Here is a 15,635-nt window from a genome sequence, read left to right on the forward strand (position 1 = left end):
TGGTTGTATCTGGCCTTTTGAATATAGATGTATGTCAATTCCATGCATAATACAGATTTTAAAATAGGGTAGTGCAACATCTCAGTGACAGTTTTTTTGCTCCTGGCCAGTAAATATGCAACATAAAAATTAATAGCAAAAATATTAACATCATAGTTTCAAGCTGCCAGGAGATACTTGTGGTCTCTGACAATCTGTGTGAGAGAGGGGCTGAAACTTCACTGAGTGATCCCTTTTGTTGTCTCCTATCTTCTGGCTGACTCCTACTAAAACATTGTTTCATGTAGTGATCCCATCTTGATTCAGTGTATTGAAGCATTCACCATGTGTGGACAAGAACTCTTGCTCCCAAATTTGCATGTTATTTGTAATCACTGGGTTTCAATATACTTTTTTCTGCAAATAGATCTTCTATCCCTTTGTTTTGTCAAGACTTCTACTTGTTCAGCTGCCAAATAATTCCAAATTAATGTGTATTTCCATAGCTTGTCTGTGGAATGTTCCCTTTGTATATAAAAATCTTCAACACCATTACCAATCAATCAATCAATCACTCAATGGTAAATCAGCAGTGTTAATATATTGAATAACTTTTTTAAAGTACTTTGTTTCTTTCTGCAAATACTGTACTAATATAATTAGACCACTAATAATTATTACTATCATTCTGCATTTGCATTGAATTACATTTCATGGTGCTGAATTAATGTACTGAGTGATTAATGTTCCATACTATAATACCTGTGCAGTATCTGGGATGGTTGAATCAAGCCACTGGTTCTTTCTAGAAACAGAGCACTGTGACTTTCGGGATGGCCACCCCAAGGCAGTCAACTGTTTAAAAACAGGAGGGAAGCAGGGATGGGGTGGGAAGAAACAGCACAAGTTTTAGTTTATTTCATTAAACCATTAATTTACCTTGCAGTTTTCTGATATTTTTATCTAAGCTGCTAAATCACATAGGTATTGTACTTAACTTCTGTTGCTATTTTAGTCAGAATTGTCTTAGTTAAACTGAGTTATGAACTTAGATAAATCTTACTTTATAAAACCTTTTCTGTAGTTAGCTGGAATAGCTGAAATACATTTCTGAAAGATGTTTAGCAGAACTGCAAATACTGGAAGAAAAACATTGTGTATACTTTGGGTTTTTTTGCTGTTTGCTTCGTAGAATGTTGATGAAAGGGATACTTTTTACATGAACAGTTTTTATGCTGTAATTTGATTTTTTCAAGGAGTAGATACAAAGTAGGTAATTCTGCTTTTCTTTGAGATTGCTATTATGTGAAACTTTTGTCTGACAAGCTGGTGGAAAATCCAGACTTTGTTAAACAACTCTTTGTTCACGGGTGTCGAGTCAGTGAGTCTGACATAGTTGTATACATATCAGAGGGTTCTGGGAACAGTGTTTTGTTCCTCTACATCTATCTGTACAAAAAAGACAAGTAAATTTTTTTAAGTCTCAAATCAGTTTTGTTTTCTCTTGACAGAATACATATCTAAGTCCATGTGTAAGTTAAGATTATTCAAACAAGAAATTATTGTTGTAAATATATAAATACACACATTCTCATAGATTCATAACACCTACATTTGTGCACATGCAATACAGACAGACGCAGCATATTTGGTAAAATTATTTATTCTGTTGTATTCTCCTGTAATAGTTTTTCTTTGAAAAATTTCAGCTGTAAAGTATTTCCTACGAGCTTCTAAACTGCTTGAAAATAGCACTTGTCAAGTTGATGCCTGAATAGAAAATGTAATTTCTTCTGTAAAACACACCCTCTCTCCACCATGAAGCTGTGTCAAATTACAGGAAAAATTTGAGGGTTTTGTACATTGGAAATCATAGCATGCAGAAGCTATTCTGCCCCCAGGGGAGTTCTGCACCCTTTCCAGGGGAAGATTTTGGATGAGTTGTACTGTATTCCTTCCCTTTGCATCAATCATGTTCATAGTGAAAACTTTATGCATACTCTGCATGTGCAGCTGAACCAAGAATAGCAGATAAGGCAAATAATATCCTGGACTCTCATATCGGTTTCTTACGGTGACTTTGGAACTACACAGTTGAAGTAACAGGTTTATTGCAAGACCTTTTTATTGTCATTATCCATCCATTTCAATCATAAGAAAAATAATATCTTTAGCTAACAATGCTTCGAGGAGAAAAAGTCATGCAGTTGGGCTGTGTGGTTTGGGGATACAGGTACCATCTATAGCCTCATTTCTCAATTTCTGCAATATTCCTGTGCCCTGTTCTTACTGACCAGTGTGAGTATTAAGTCCTTCTGACTGGGGATGAGCAGTTATATTGTGCCAAATGCCAAATTCAGATCTTGTCCCCCTTGTTCCCAGAAGTTAAGGGAATGTTTGAAATCAGAGCAGAGGACTACAAGAAAGTAAAGACCACTAAACAGTAACCTGGATCAATCTCATCACATGAAATACGTGCCTCAGCAGTTATGCACCACATAAAAGAAACAATTTCCACCAAAACTTGCAAATTAAACTTTTTCCCTGATGTAGGATTCCTTATTCCATTTTCTTCTCCTTACTTTATCATTATGAGTGAAAATAATTTTATTGCCCTATTATGTCTTCCCCTTTTTCTCTGTTCACAAGACCTGTTTGGTACTATATTGCTTTTATATTTATTTTGCATACCTGCTATTTGTATTAATTTAAAAAAAACCCACCACATCTGTTGGGTTTTTTAATATAAAAAATCTCATTCTATAAAAAACATATAGTGGAATTGATTGCAGATAAAAATGCCAAATACATATAGAGCCTTAAATAATTATACGTTGCAAAAGATAATGTCCAACTCCTCAAATCAGCCATTAATAAAGATATTTTTGAGTTTCCTTTTTCCCTTTCTTGCCATAACAGTTTTCATACTTTATTACTCTTACTGTATTTGCTACTCAGAGTGATAAGCCATGAGCAAGCACAGCTACCTTTGAAGATTGTCCCTGCTTTAGCAGCAAGTTGTGCTACTTGACCTCCTGACCTGAGTTTCTCTCAGTCTGTTACTGCATTTTCCACCCTCCTCCTGTTCCATTTTGGCTCTTAAATGAAGTTTAGAGATACAGAAAATCAACTAAAATTATTTTAAACTATTACCAATTAAAATAATTAAGTATCTAGGGAAGAAATACAAGTATAGGAAATAAAATCTCTGTGGTTCAAAATGCAGAAAGTATTTTTTGTCACTAATTTCATGCTGCAGTCGCAATGTGCATGGTTTGATTATGTGTTAATGAATTTGTTTTGGAGTAGTGTCAGCTTAAATCTGGGATACTTGAACTGTCTCAAAAGAAAGTTAGTTTTAGGCTCAAAGAGAGCTCAAGCTCTATTGGAATGTATTATTCTACCTGGGCTCATGAAGTCTTTGAATGTGTTTGAAAGGATGTTTGCTTGAAGTTATATGAAAAGTGACAGTCAGACGAGATAGTTTAGTAGTTCACAATAAGCTAAGATTATTTTTTTCTGGTGCATCTTGTTTAAAAATTCTAAAAAACATTCCGCGGTGGTTTTCTAGTCTGTAGTTGTCACTTGTACATTTTGTATTTGCTGTAACTGTGATTTAGTAAAGATATGCAATAGCACACCATGGATGAGTTCTTTAAACTATTAACATATGCAAAATTTACCTTTTTATCTACTGCAGCTGCATGTGGCCTGTGCTAATGGATACAAGAACGTTGCATCTCTGATAGTTGATCATGGGGCTGATCTCAATGTAGTGGATAATCAGTACTGGACACCCCTACATTTAGCTGCAAAGTATGGACAGGTAAAGCATGATTTTTTCACCTGCTTCTCTTTTCTATATGGTGGTCTTCTGTAGTAATAGCAAATACTTTCGAGTCATGGAGACTGTTCTTATTTTAATGTATAAAACTTTCCCATCCGTGTACTACAGATGGCATCTCAAATGACAGAGATAATTTGAGAATGAACCTTGTAAAGCTATCAAACCAGTACAACTCAATCTACCACCAGCAACAGTTTGTCTACAGCAAAAATTAAATTTGCACTGACATTTGAAGGGAAGACAAAATAAACACTTTGTTACTTTTTACAGACTGATGTCAAAGTTTATTTAGCTAACTTTTTTGCTGTGTGTATTTCTGTGAGTAAATGTCCAGGATTCCCTTAGCAGTTGCATTCAAAGTTTTCCAGTGACTGGGTTGTGGAAGTGAGTCCCAGGTTTGGAATTTGGAGGCCATGCCTAAACATGACTTGTGCTTCTTAATAGCCTACCTTTTCACTTTTTCTTCTTCCTCATTCTCCCTAGACATCCTCAGTGAGTCTTTGTTACAGTTTGACCACTTTGGGAGAGTTCTCCACAGCTCTCCACTCACCTCCTGATCACCTCTTACCCATAGGTATCTTCCAAAAACCTCTTTGAGGCATCTTAGCTCAGACTTCAGAAAATAAATAATACACTTCAGAACAAGAAAATAGTAAAAATGTAGTAAAAGTAATAGTAAAAATAAATGTGTTTGAGACTAGTTAGTTCTGCTGGGATACAGATTTCTCCTTGAGATACCCTGTGCCTGCTCTTTTACAGAGTGTGAAAGCTCAGGATACTTTCATAATTGATTAAGTCATTCAGTTACACATACATATATATATATTTAAAATACTGTCCCTGCCTGGCTCCGTGGGGTCCCACGTGCCCCCACAGGCGCACGGGTGGGTTCAGTGTTACAGTCGGCAGCAAAGAGTCGAGAAGAGCATTTGTGTGGGTTCTGCCAGGAGCATTTATTGCTGCTACACTGCTGAAGGCTGCAGAGGCAAATATGAACATGATCCCAAAACTCACAGTTTTATCTGGGGAGAAGGTGGGACTAGGGAAGAGGGACCAATGGGAAGCTCTGGGGGAGTGATAAGGTGTAGAGGCTGACAGCCATCTGGGGGAGCCAAACTGGGATAGATTAACATAAGAGAACAAGCATCCTGGGAGAAGCCTTTCTGGTCACCCTAACATGATGTGGTTCTTGTGGTACTAGGGACTTGTCTTACTGAAAACTCTCTGTCCCTTGTAATGTATGTTCGCTGGCCACCACATATATATATATATATATGTGTGTGTTTATATATATATGTATGTATGTATGTATGTATGTATGTATGTATGTATATATGTATGTATAAATATACATATATATGGCCTGAAGTGTGTCTGCAATATTTTCAGGTAGTGTAAATTTACATAGAAAAACTTTCCACAAAGTTGTACAGAACCAAAGGTATGTTAGCAAATGAGGTATCGGGGGTATTTTGAATTTACCATAGATTTAATTTTCTCATCCCATCTTACCCTGCGTTGTTCTGTAATTCTGCTACTCTCACTGATCCCTCTGCACTCACTCTGCCTGTGTTCAGACTTCAGTAGGGCAAGAAAGCTCTTACTCAGAAGTAAGGGATGGTAGTGATACAGTCTTGAGCTGAGGCTTCTTATTGTGACATTTTAGGATGGCTTACAAGTGAAGGCTTTGTACTGCAACAATGTGGTTATACTACAGGTGTACATTTCTTCTATTGTGAAGCTAAACACAAGTTTAATTGAAGAGGACTTGAAAGAACTCAGTTGAAAGGGCTGGGAAATCAAACCTGCCTTTCCTTGTGTATGTGTAGCGTGTGTGTTTGCAACACTAACTCTGGATGACTTGAAATACTCTTTTTCTTGTGAAGTTAAGTTTTTTTCTTTTTGGAACAGCACTGTTCATATAAAGTTTGTAGCTGAAAGTGGCAAATGGAAAAAATGTCTTTCCTTTTGAAGAATTCCAAGAGCTCAAATTGCTATTTTGTGACATGATCCTTTTTGTTGGCACTTTCGTTGAACTGCATCTCCCTTTATGTCCCAGATGACAATAGTGTTAATTCTTACTATTTCAGGAGTTTTCAGTGAGGAGTCAGGGACCAGCTGCACTAGTCTCTATACAAGCAGTATGGGTACACACAGAGAAAGCCAATGAAGGAACATTGTACTCTTCTTCACTAAAATTAGCCAAATACAGACCAAATATCTTCCCTTTGTAGTGTCAGTGAATACTAAAATTTAGAGATATCATATTATCATTGTTTATAATTTTCCAGTGTCATTTAGGAGATAAATACAGCTTTCATTGATTCTGTTTGTAAGAAACAAGTAAATAATTTAAATTCCTTTATAAAAGGGATTTATTAGATATCAGGGAAATATTTCTTTCAGTTACTATCCCATCAGGGTGTTTTTAAAATGTCCTTTCTTATGATGATAATTTTAAAATGTCTTTTAGCCTTAGGATGAATTCACATGCATAACATATTTGTAATCCCATTTTGAGTAACTAATTATAGACTAATACGAGTATTGTTACTATTTCAGGTAAAAGTAGTATGGCAGAAAGGGAATAACCTTAGACAAGACATTATTTGGATAGTCTCTTTTAAATTAAAGTATATTTATGAGGGAATAGTTATCTTTTAGCCAAAAATCTTAATGTTCCCTGAGAAAGTCACTAATATAAATTCTGGACTTGATCCCTTACAGTGTCACACTCTTCTAACACGTATTTGTGGCATATTTTTTAAAAAAGTCACACTTGAAAAACTTGCTACAGTGATAAATCTCTGTCTTGTACTGGAAGACTGACAGAAAGTCTATTTGGTTTTAGTTTGCTCTCCTTTTAAGTTCTAGGGAGGATTTCTGTCCTTCCAGGAATGTATTTGAACAGCAAAGTAGCCTTTTGTTGTCTTAAAGCTTGTCTAACAAGCAATGATCCCGTAATTTACTGGTCACAGAAATTTCAGAAAACCTGTTTTAAACCATTGTCATTGAATAGTTTGCCAGCACTGGGGCTGCACTACCTGCAACCAAACCACATCCAGTATAGGAATAGTATTGTATTCCAGGAGCCATGAGGACTGTCAGTTTTTCCTATTTATAAAATAGCTACAGATGTATTTTTCATGTGGAGAAGCTTCTCGCCTTAATAAAATGCTATTGAATTAGTTATACAAATTGCAGATTTAGTTTTTGAACTATTTTATATTATAGACCTTACATACATATATTTTGCATATTATCTTACAAAAAAAATGTTGTGATATGAAGAAAGTGTTACACTATTTCAGAGTGACATCCAGACTCAGTTGAAGGACCTGAGCTCTATACATATATAGTTCTATGTGTGCAAATACACAAAATGGGAAAAAACCCACCACATCTGGCTGTTTGTAAGAGCATAGAAATAATAGAGACAGTACTAATTTACTTTACCTGGGAGGAAAAAAAAAAAAGGAGGAACTGCGAAAGTTTTAAATTTATAGTGAGAAAATTTAATTTGCATCTGCACAGGAGGAAACTTCTCAAGAATATAGGCACTGTAAGCTTCTTGTTACAAATCTCAAGTTGTAAATGAAGAGGATTATAAAAATCTTATTGCTCCATCTTCCACAGTAATTTGTATGTGAAATTACTGGAGAAAGATCAATCTGAGTGAGTTAATCATGTGAAAGACATTGCATCCACACCTTATAATGAACCTGATTCCTTGGTAATGGCAAACTCATTTTTATTTAGGATGGGGTTCTTAACTAAATTTAGCCAACTAATTTTAAGGACAACATCAAAGCTTTTCCTTGTCTAATGTGAAAAATCACCTCTAGAAGACAATTCAAAAAATCCTAGGAGTGCATTTAAAGTAGGGGCGATGATTCATTACTTATAGGTCTGACCCTCCTTGGTTATAGAGATCATGGGTAACTAGCATATGTCAGAGGTGTAATCTGAACATTTTTAAATTCTTCATGAGGAATCCAGATCAAAATGTGGGGCCAAAGGATGGGTCAACTTCCCACTGGTCTTCTGGGTCTTCCAAGTCATCATGAAGTGGGCACAGAGTTGATGCCTTACATTTAGAAAGCATAAAGCTGCACAGAGTGAATCCTAGAGAAGGACTAGAGTTAGATACTTAAGCAATACTAATCTTACCACAAGCAAGACATAGCAGAATTGCTATGCATTATTTCCAGAGAGGGAATAATTAAGAGTTTTAAGTGTCAGTATGTATTATCTGATGTTAAAAAAAAATTATATGTATCTGTCTTTAGATACATTTATAAAGAAAACCAGTTTAATGGATAAATTTACCATGTAAAAACATTATTGATCTGAAAATTGAAACAGAGCATGGGTGAATGATAAATGAATTGTCCTGTTAGTGACAGAGCATGTAGATCCAGAATGGAATATTTTTCTTGCATAGGAGTACTGGATATTGCTGGTGAGTTTGAGGGTTGTATACAGGATATGGCTACTGAGTACAGAACAGGGAAGCTGAGGCTACTGCCTGAAGGTCAGTCTCTGTTTGTAAGACAACAATCTGCTTTACAGGAACAGATTAGGTTATCAATGAGTGCAACAGACTGTTGATTGAAATACTACCAGCCTGCAGACATTAAAAATAGGCCTGTTTTTAAACAATGTTATTCTGAATTTCTAGGACTGTTGTCATTTCCCCTCCACAAGTATTAAGGCTAAAAGCAATTTTAGGGTTTTAATGCATATTGAGATATTAACATTATACCAAAAAAATTTATATTTTCAAGATATTAAGATCAGAGTTGCTTACCTTAATAATTTTACCTTAATAAAATGATGGAAAATAATATGCTCTACAACACACATTCAGATCTGCATCTGTGACTCAAAAAAAATCCTCTTCAAAATAAGATTATTAGGGTAACAAAGCTAGCCTCAAGAAATTAGAATATGCCTCAGTTTAGAGGCATAGAAAGGCACAAGAATTAATTTCTGGGCATAGGGCAGTGATATGGGATACACATCATAAAGTCACCCCAAGACAGTCAGGGTTGCCTGTGTAAATTTAACAGGGCCTTTTGGACATCCACATTTTTAACCCTGTTTTTGATGGCAGCTGGAACTCCTGTGTCTCACTCTCATGCATCAGGGCAGTGTTGGTATATTTGTAGTTGCTGTCCGTGCACACCAGTGCAAGACACACATTATCGCTTGGGTACCACCCTGCCCGTGCTGGAACTCGTGCCAACTGCAGAAGGGAGACTTTTATATCTCAGGCTGGCCCCTCAATTTGAATTTGGCACAGCAATCACTTTGCGGACAGCTAGTAATCTGGCATTGGTAGTGCTGTCCCTGCTGGACACCTTCCAGCTGCTGTGATCAGGAGAGCACACACTTGCCCTCCCCATGGTGGGAATATGCTGCAGCTCTGACATTTGCCTTGGGTACTTTGGAACAGTTCCCAGGCACAAGCTGTTTCTTTGTTGTTTATCACAGAAATGTCACCTTTCAAACAGCTATCGGAGATGTGCAGGTCAGAGCTGACTCTGCAGTAGCTTAAACACTACCTCTCCCGAAATTTCGTCCTTGGGGAATGATGCCTATGTCTAAACTGTTAAATCACTAAATGAAAGAGGGCTAGGGATTAAGCCAGGCAACAACCTGGCTTACATTCATCTTGTTTGGAGGTAGTTTCCTCTATAGGAGATTAGTCATGTTTGTAGAGAGCTGGTTGGAGTGGTCCAAAAGACAGCCAAGGAGAGAGTTAACAGTTAAGTAGTGTGGATTATAAGGGATACTGAAGCTTCCTTCATTGCACTCTCTTACTTAGTGAGACAGATTTAGCCTCTGGCTTAGGTTTAAAGGGTTTCATGATGTCAAAAAAGCCAGATAAGACATTTGCTCAACTGCTGACCGGACCTCTGCAAGAATAACTCCTGTACTAGCAAGGATTTCTTCCCATCAGTAAATTGGAAATATCCCAAACAACAACAAAAAAATATTTATCCCAAATAAATAAAAAATGTTTATCGATATCAGATGCCTACCTCATGTTAGCCTATTATATACATCCTGTGTCATTTCCAAATCTGTGAAATTGTCATTCTGTAAGTATATTCTCCCTCACACACATTTGGTTGGTCTGAATCATACCCCTCTGATTAGTTAGTTCATCAAAATACAAAACTTATTTCAGATTGTAAAAGGGACTCTGCTCCTTGCTGAAGTCACAGAGAATACACCCTCTTACAATGTGAGCTAATTTTCTCATCATTACCAGAAGAGATTAGTCATTTGACTCAACTGTCAAGTTGTCGAGTGACCTGTAGTTTCTTTTTTTTTTTCCTTGAGTGCATTTTTTTCTTTAAGAGCTTGAAACAGAAAAAAAAATCCACATCTGTTGTTGGAATATGTTTCAATATAGAGGGATATATGAATTCACTGCTGGGAATGATACTTAATCTCATCAAGTTTGGGCATTGACATAGTAGTTCCTTTGAATGCAATTTCTGAACTTCTGCAACCACGCTCCACAAATGTTTCAATGAGAAGAGCCTAAAGAAGGGGGTGCTTGTTTAGTGTTTCAGAAAGAATATATTATAGTCACTCAGGGAATAAATATTTTCCCTGTCAAGTAGTTAGAATCTTTAATTTATGGTCAAAAAATCCTCTAGAGAATGCTTTATCCAGACATATCCAGACATATCCAGACATATCCCTTTTTTCTTTAGTCTTTTTGGCATATGTGATTGTACTCAGGTAGAAGAGCCATATTTCCCTTCAGATCAAATTACACTCAATTTCCTCAGAGAGACGACTTTGGGATTTCTGCTTGTGATATCTTTCTTTCACTCTCAATATATTCACAAAATTTCTATAAATTATTCAAATGCTAATTGTGGGGAGAGAACATAAGGCAAGAAAACCTAGATTCATGCAATACCAAATGATAAGAAATTAGTTTGAACTTCATATACAGAGTAGACACAATCTCAGAATACAAAATTATGATAAAATTCTCAGTGTTTACCTGTATGTTTTTAAATCTGAGGTATGCACAGTCTACACTATATATTTGGTTATTTCAGGATCTCTCTGATCAATATAAATTTTATTTTCCTTAAAATTCCATTTATAGTGACTTCCATATATGAGAGGTAAGTATGAAAAAGAAGTCTAACAAGGCTTTTCAGGCACAAACTTTGAGAAGTGGCAGATTTATAAACTTCTCTGTAATATAAATACATAACTTATAGGACCATAACTTATAAGCATCTTTAAATCACTAGATCACATAATATTTTCCCTGATTTATTTTATTTTTTCTCTCTCATTTCCTGGCAGATTGAGAAATAGAAATGTAGGTAATCAGTCTTGAAGTAAAGACTGAAGAAGTTTTTAAATCAGTTGCAGAAAAACATTTAAGTGACCTTTGTCACTTGCTTTAATAAGTGAAAACAGCATTAGGCTTCCCTTTTTTTGCTTGAACTGTTCCAGAGGTTTAAAAGGCATACTCTTAGACTATATAGGTTAAACTTGCTGCCTGCAGAAAGGTGGTGGTGACACTTGGGAAACTTGGGTTCCATTCCAGGCTCTGTGCACGAACAGACGCAGTATTTACGGTTCATTCCTCCCACACATAGCCTGTTTTGTCCCGTTGCCTCCAGTCTGTTCCATTCTTATCCTTATTCTATTGCCTTATTGTCCAATTCCTTTGCCTGGCTTCATGTTCCTTCCTTACATGTTTTAGCCGAATCCTGATTCCTTGCGCAGTCAGCTTTCTGCCCCTCCTCCTCTCCCTGGTTCTCATCCAAGCATTCAGTTTTTTCCACTTTGACTTCATGCCAGCCTTCCTGCCCTTCTGTCCCACTTGCTTACAGTCCCAATCTCCCTTGTTCAATCTCAGTGTTTTCATCCTCACATGTCACTTTCTTCTTTCATTTTTCTGATTAGTCTGTTTCTACCTACATCCTGGCTCCTTGCCACATTTCTCTTCTTCCCTTTCACTTCATTTATTTCATGCTGTTAGTTCCAAATTCCAGCTTTTTATCTATGCCCTCTTCGATTACACACACTCCCCCCACCACCTCCATGCTTTCTACCCTGCTGCTAGTCTTATTCCCACAACCTACTTTTTCTAATCTGTTCCACTTTGCTTACCACAGGTGGTTATGGTCCCCTTTTTTCTGCACTCAAATAGAAAAGAAATATCTTCCTAATCTATATTTTATTAAGAAGGGAGATCTGTAATGAGTTTCAGACATCATTTCCTGTGTTTAGAGCAGTACTGTGGATCAGATTTGCAATTGCAGAGGAAATGCTATTTAGCCTCTGAACACTGCTGCCTTTTTTAGGACTTTACCTATGAAATTTTGTCTTTAAGGGACATACAGTTATCTAAGGCATACTATTATGTAATGGAGAACAAATACATGATCTTAAAAGCTGAGTTCATGGAAACTCTAATGGCTTAATAGTTACCTTACTCTCTGATGCTGGGAGTCTGTCTTGGAATTTGTTTCACTCCCCAGTAGTAAGGTTCCTAACCTACATTTTTCTTTTTTATGTCCTTGATGCTTGGTAAAGTGCCTATTATCACCCCATTTAATTAGTTAAATAGGCTCCAGTGTTATTCTGAGGAGTTGTATTGCTCCATGACTTATCTGATCTTATTTATTCAATCTATGGAATATATGGTTAGCATTAAACTACAGCACTTCTATCACAGAACCTTAGTCATTATAATAATAACAGTACTAATAAGAATGGAAACTACTTCCCTGATTTTTATTCTTTTTATTGTAAATCTTTTGAACATCCAACTGTATATTTAAATAGAGCAGCTGTTACTGGTTCTACTAACATGTGGGGCTACAATGGACTGTACTAGCAAAAGGGGGCTCCTTGGTTTATCCATTGTAATAAAATTCTTATAAGCATTGGGTAGCTGATTTTTTCAAAGGTTTGAAATTTGGCTAAGTTTTGATGATTTTCCAAGCAGAAAACAAAAAGAATATTCTCAGCCTATGGAATTAATCTTCGACCTAATAAAATCTTTAAATCATACAAACACTGGAGCTCACAAGGACAAGTAAAATTTTTTTCCACACCTGGCTACCAGAAGTGATTAATTTTTGGTTGCTTTATTTTTCTGTCTAATTAAAAAAAAACCAACCCAAACTGAAAAATCATAAGCATTCACAGGCAGCAGTCCTAGCAAACTGCCTAACAAAAATCACACAATCAGGTAAACATGCACTTCTCAACTCATTACAATTAATTTTAGCCATAGGAGCAATAGAAGACCAGTGCTTATGAGTACAGATATAGGTCATTTTACTCAGTGGGGAAGACTGCAGATTATAATGATGTAACCAGTGACATTTCTTGTATTCTGTCTAGAGGTTTTGTTGTGTTTAGTGAACATGCACCTTAGATATTAAAATAATACTTGGTGATTTTACTGTATCTCACACAATAGTGTGAGATAGATGGTTAAAAATAATACTGATTTTGATCTAAGACTGTTGTTCCACTAGTTTCTTATTGTGTATCTTTGTCTCACTGTGGATGAGCACATGCTGGGGACCGCACCCAGCAAAAATGAAGTGGTAACCTGAGAAGTGACAGCAGGTAGAACAAAATTGCAGGAAGGAGGTAGGGAGGGCTTAGGCAGAGAGAACTGAGGAATGGATTTGAAGAAGTGCCTTGGAAATGAAAAATGGATAAGGAGGTTAGGAACCAAAAGGTTGATGGTGAACCAGGTTGATTAAGAATGGTAGAACATGTCCAATGTTGAAACAGAAAGAAAGGAGTGGAGAAGTAGAGAGAAATATTGGTGTTGACAGGGAAGAAAAGTGAAAGATGGAAAGAATTTACTGTTGGGGATTCATGCAAATCGGATAATACATATTCATCGCTGTGCAAAACAGCACATGAGGACATTTGCATAAAACCTCCTGCTTTCTGAATTTACAACTTAAGCAGGTATCTCTCTGATGGTAAAGAAAGGAGAACAAATGATCTGAGTTAGTGTCTCTGGGACTGGGACTTGGATAATAAGAGCTTAAAGCTCAGGCAGAGGCAGCAGTTTATTCTTTGCAGGTGCTGGCACACACCTAATGTCTTGTACATGGCTTCAGAGGAAAATACCTGACCAGACAAGAGAGGAAGGCACTTTTCAGGAGTACTGGTTCTGCTCTCCAGCTAATTCATTAGCAGTAAAAAACAGCATGGTTTGAGATCAGTTTGGAGATGCCTTTGCAGCCTCAAGTGCATAGGGAGATTCTTGAGGAATCTCTGCCGTTCCTTCATGCCCCATATTTCCTACTCTGTCACTGCAGTTACTTATCTGTGGGAAGAGGCCTTGCAGTCTGGCCAACACTGTCTCTCGTCCCATTGCTTGGCAGCACAGAGAAGAACCTGGCTCCATCCTCTGACACCTTTCCTTCAGACACTGATAGACATTGATGTGGTCCCCTCTTAGCTGTCTGTTCTTCACACTGAACTGGCCCAACTCCCTCAATCTATCCATGCAAGGGAGATGCTCCAGTCTCCCAATCATCCGCATTTCCCTCCACTAGACCCACTTTAGGAACCCCATGTCTCTTTTGTACTGAGGATCTCAAAACTGGATGAAGGGGCAGATGCCTCCTCAGCAAGTTCACTGAGGACACCAAGCTGAGAGCAGTGGCTGATACCCCAGAGTGCTGTGCAGCCCTTCAGAAAGACCTCAACACTCAACATGGTGGAGGGATGGGCAGAGAACTGTCTGAAATTCAGCAAATGCAGGGTCCTGCACCTGGGGAGAAATAATCCCCTGCACCAGTGCAGGGTGGGGGCCAACCCACTAGAAAGCAGCTCTGTGGAGAAGGACCAGGAGTCCTGGTGGACAACGAGCAGCCATGAGCCATCAGTGTGTCCTTGTGGCCAGGAAGGCAAATGGTGTCCTGGGGTGCATCGCCTGCAGGTAACCCTGCCCCTCTACTCAACCCTAGTGAAGTTGCATCTAGAGTGCTGCATCCAGTTACCCTTCTAGCTTTTTATTTTCAGTGTTGCACTCCATGTTTCATTAGGTTTAAAGAACTTTTCAACACCTCTCTGGACAACCTGTGCCAGAATTTGGTTGCCATCACAGTGAAAAAATGTTATGTGATGTTCAGAAGAACCTTCAGTTTGTACCTGTTACCTCTTGACCCATCACTGGGCACCACTGAAAAGAGCTTGTCTCTGTCATCTTTATACCCTCCCCTCAGGTACTTACCCGCATGGATTAGAGCCCCCTGAACCTTTGTTTCTCCAGGCTGAAGAATTCCAGCTCTCACAGTTCTTCCTTATATGTGAGGTGCTCCAGCCTCTAAATCATTTAATGGCCTTTTGCTGGACTCTTTCCATGTATTTTGTATTGAGAAGTTCTGAAATGGACACAGCACTCCAGGTGTGACCTCACCAGTGCTGAGTAGTGAGGAAGGATCACCTTCCTTGACCTATGGGCAACACTCTTCCTAAGTGCTGTTCAGGAAGCCATTTGCTTTCTGTGCAGCCAAAGCACATTTCTTGCTCGTGTACGACAGGGTATTTACCAGAACCCCCAGATCCTCTTCTGCAAAGCTCCTTTCCGTTTGGGCAGCCCCCAGCACGTACTGGTGCCTAAGGTTGTTCCTTTGCACTTGGTCATGTTGAGCTTCATGAGGTCCTTGTCTGCCCATGTCTCCAGCCTGTCCAAGTCCCTCAGGATGGCAGCACAGCCCTCTTGAATATCAGTCACTCCTCACATTTTAATGCCAGTGAATTTTGCCCCATCAACCAG

General features: G+C 37.8%; 1 protein-coding gene across 1 annotated transcript in view; it reads left to right on the forward strand.

Moving 5' to 3' along the window:
• Window positions 1–15,635, forward strand: part of MYO16 (myosin XVI) — a 366,164-nt gene that overhangs the window by 171,371 nt on the left and 179,158 nt on the right. Inside the window, exon 8 of the mRNA XM_069003962.1 lies at window positions 3,680–3,805. Within this exon, the coding sequence (XP_068860063.1) occupies window positions 3,680–3,805 (126 nt within the window). The remainder of the gene's footprint in view (window positions 1–3,679; window positions 3,806–15,635) is intronic.

Source organism: Aphelocoma coerulescens, chromosome 1 (genome assembly GCF_041296385.1).
Source record: "Aphelocoma coerulescens isolate FSJ_1873_10779 chromosome 1, UR_Acoe_1.0, whole genome shotgun sequence".
Classification (NCBI taxonomy): domain Eukaryota; kingdom Metazoa; phylum Chordata; class Aves; order Passeriformes; family Corvidae; genus Aphelocoma; species Aphelocoma coerulescens.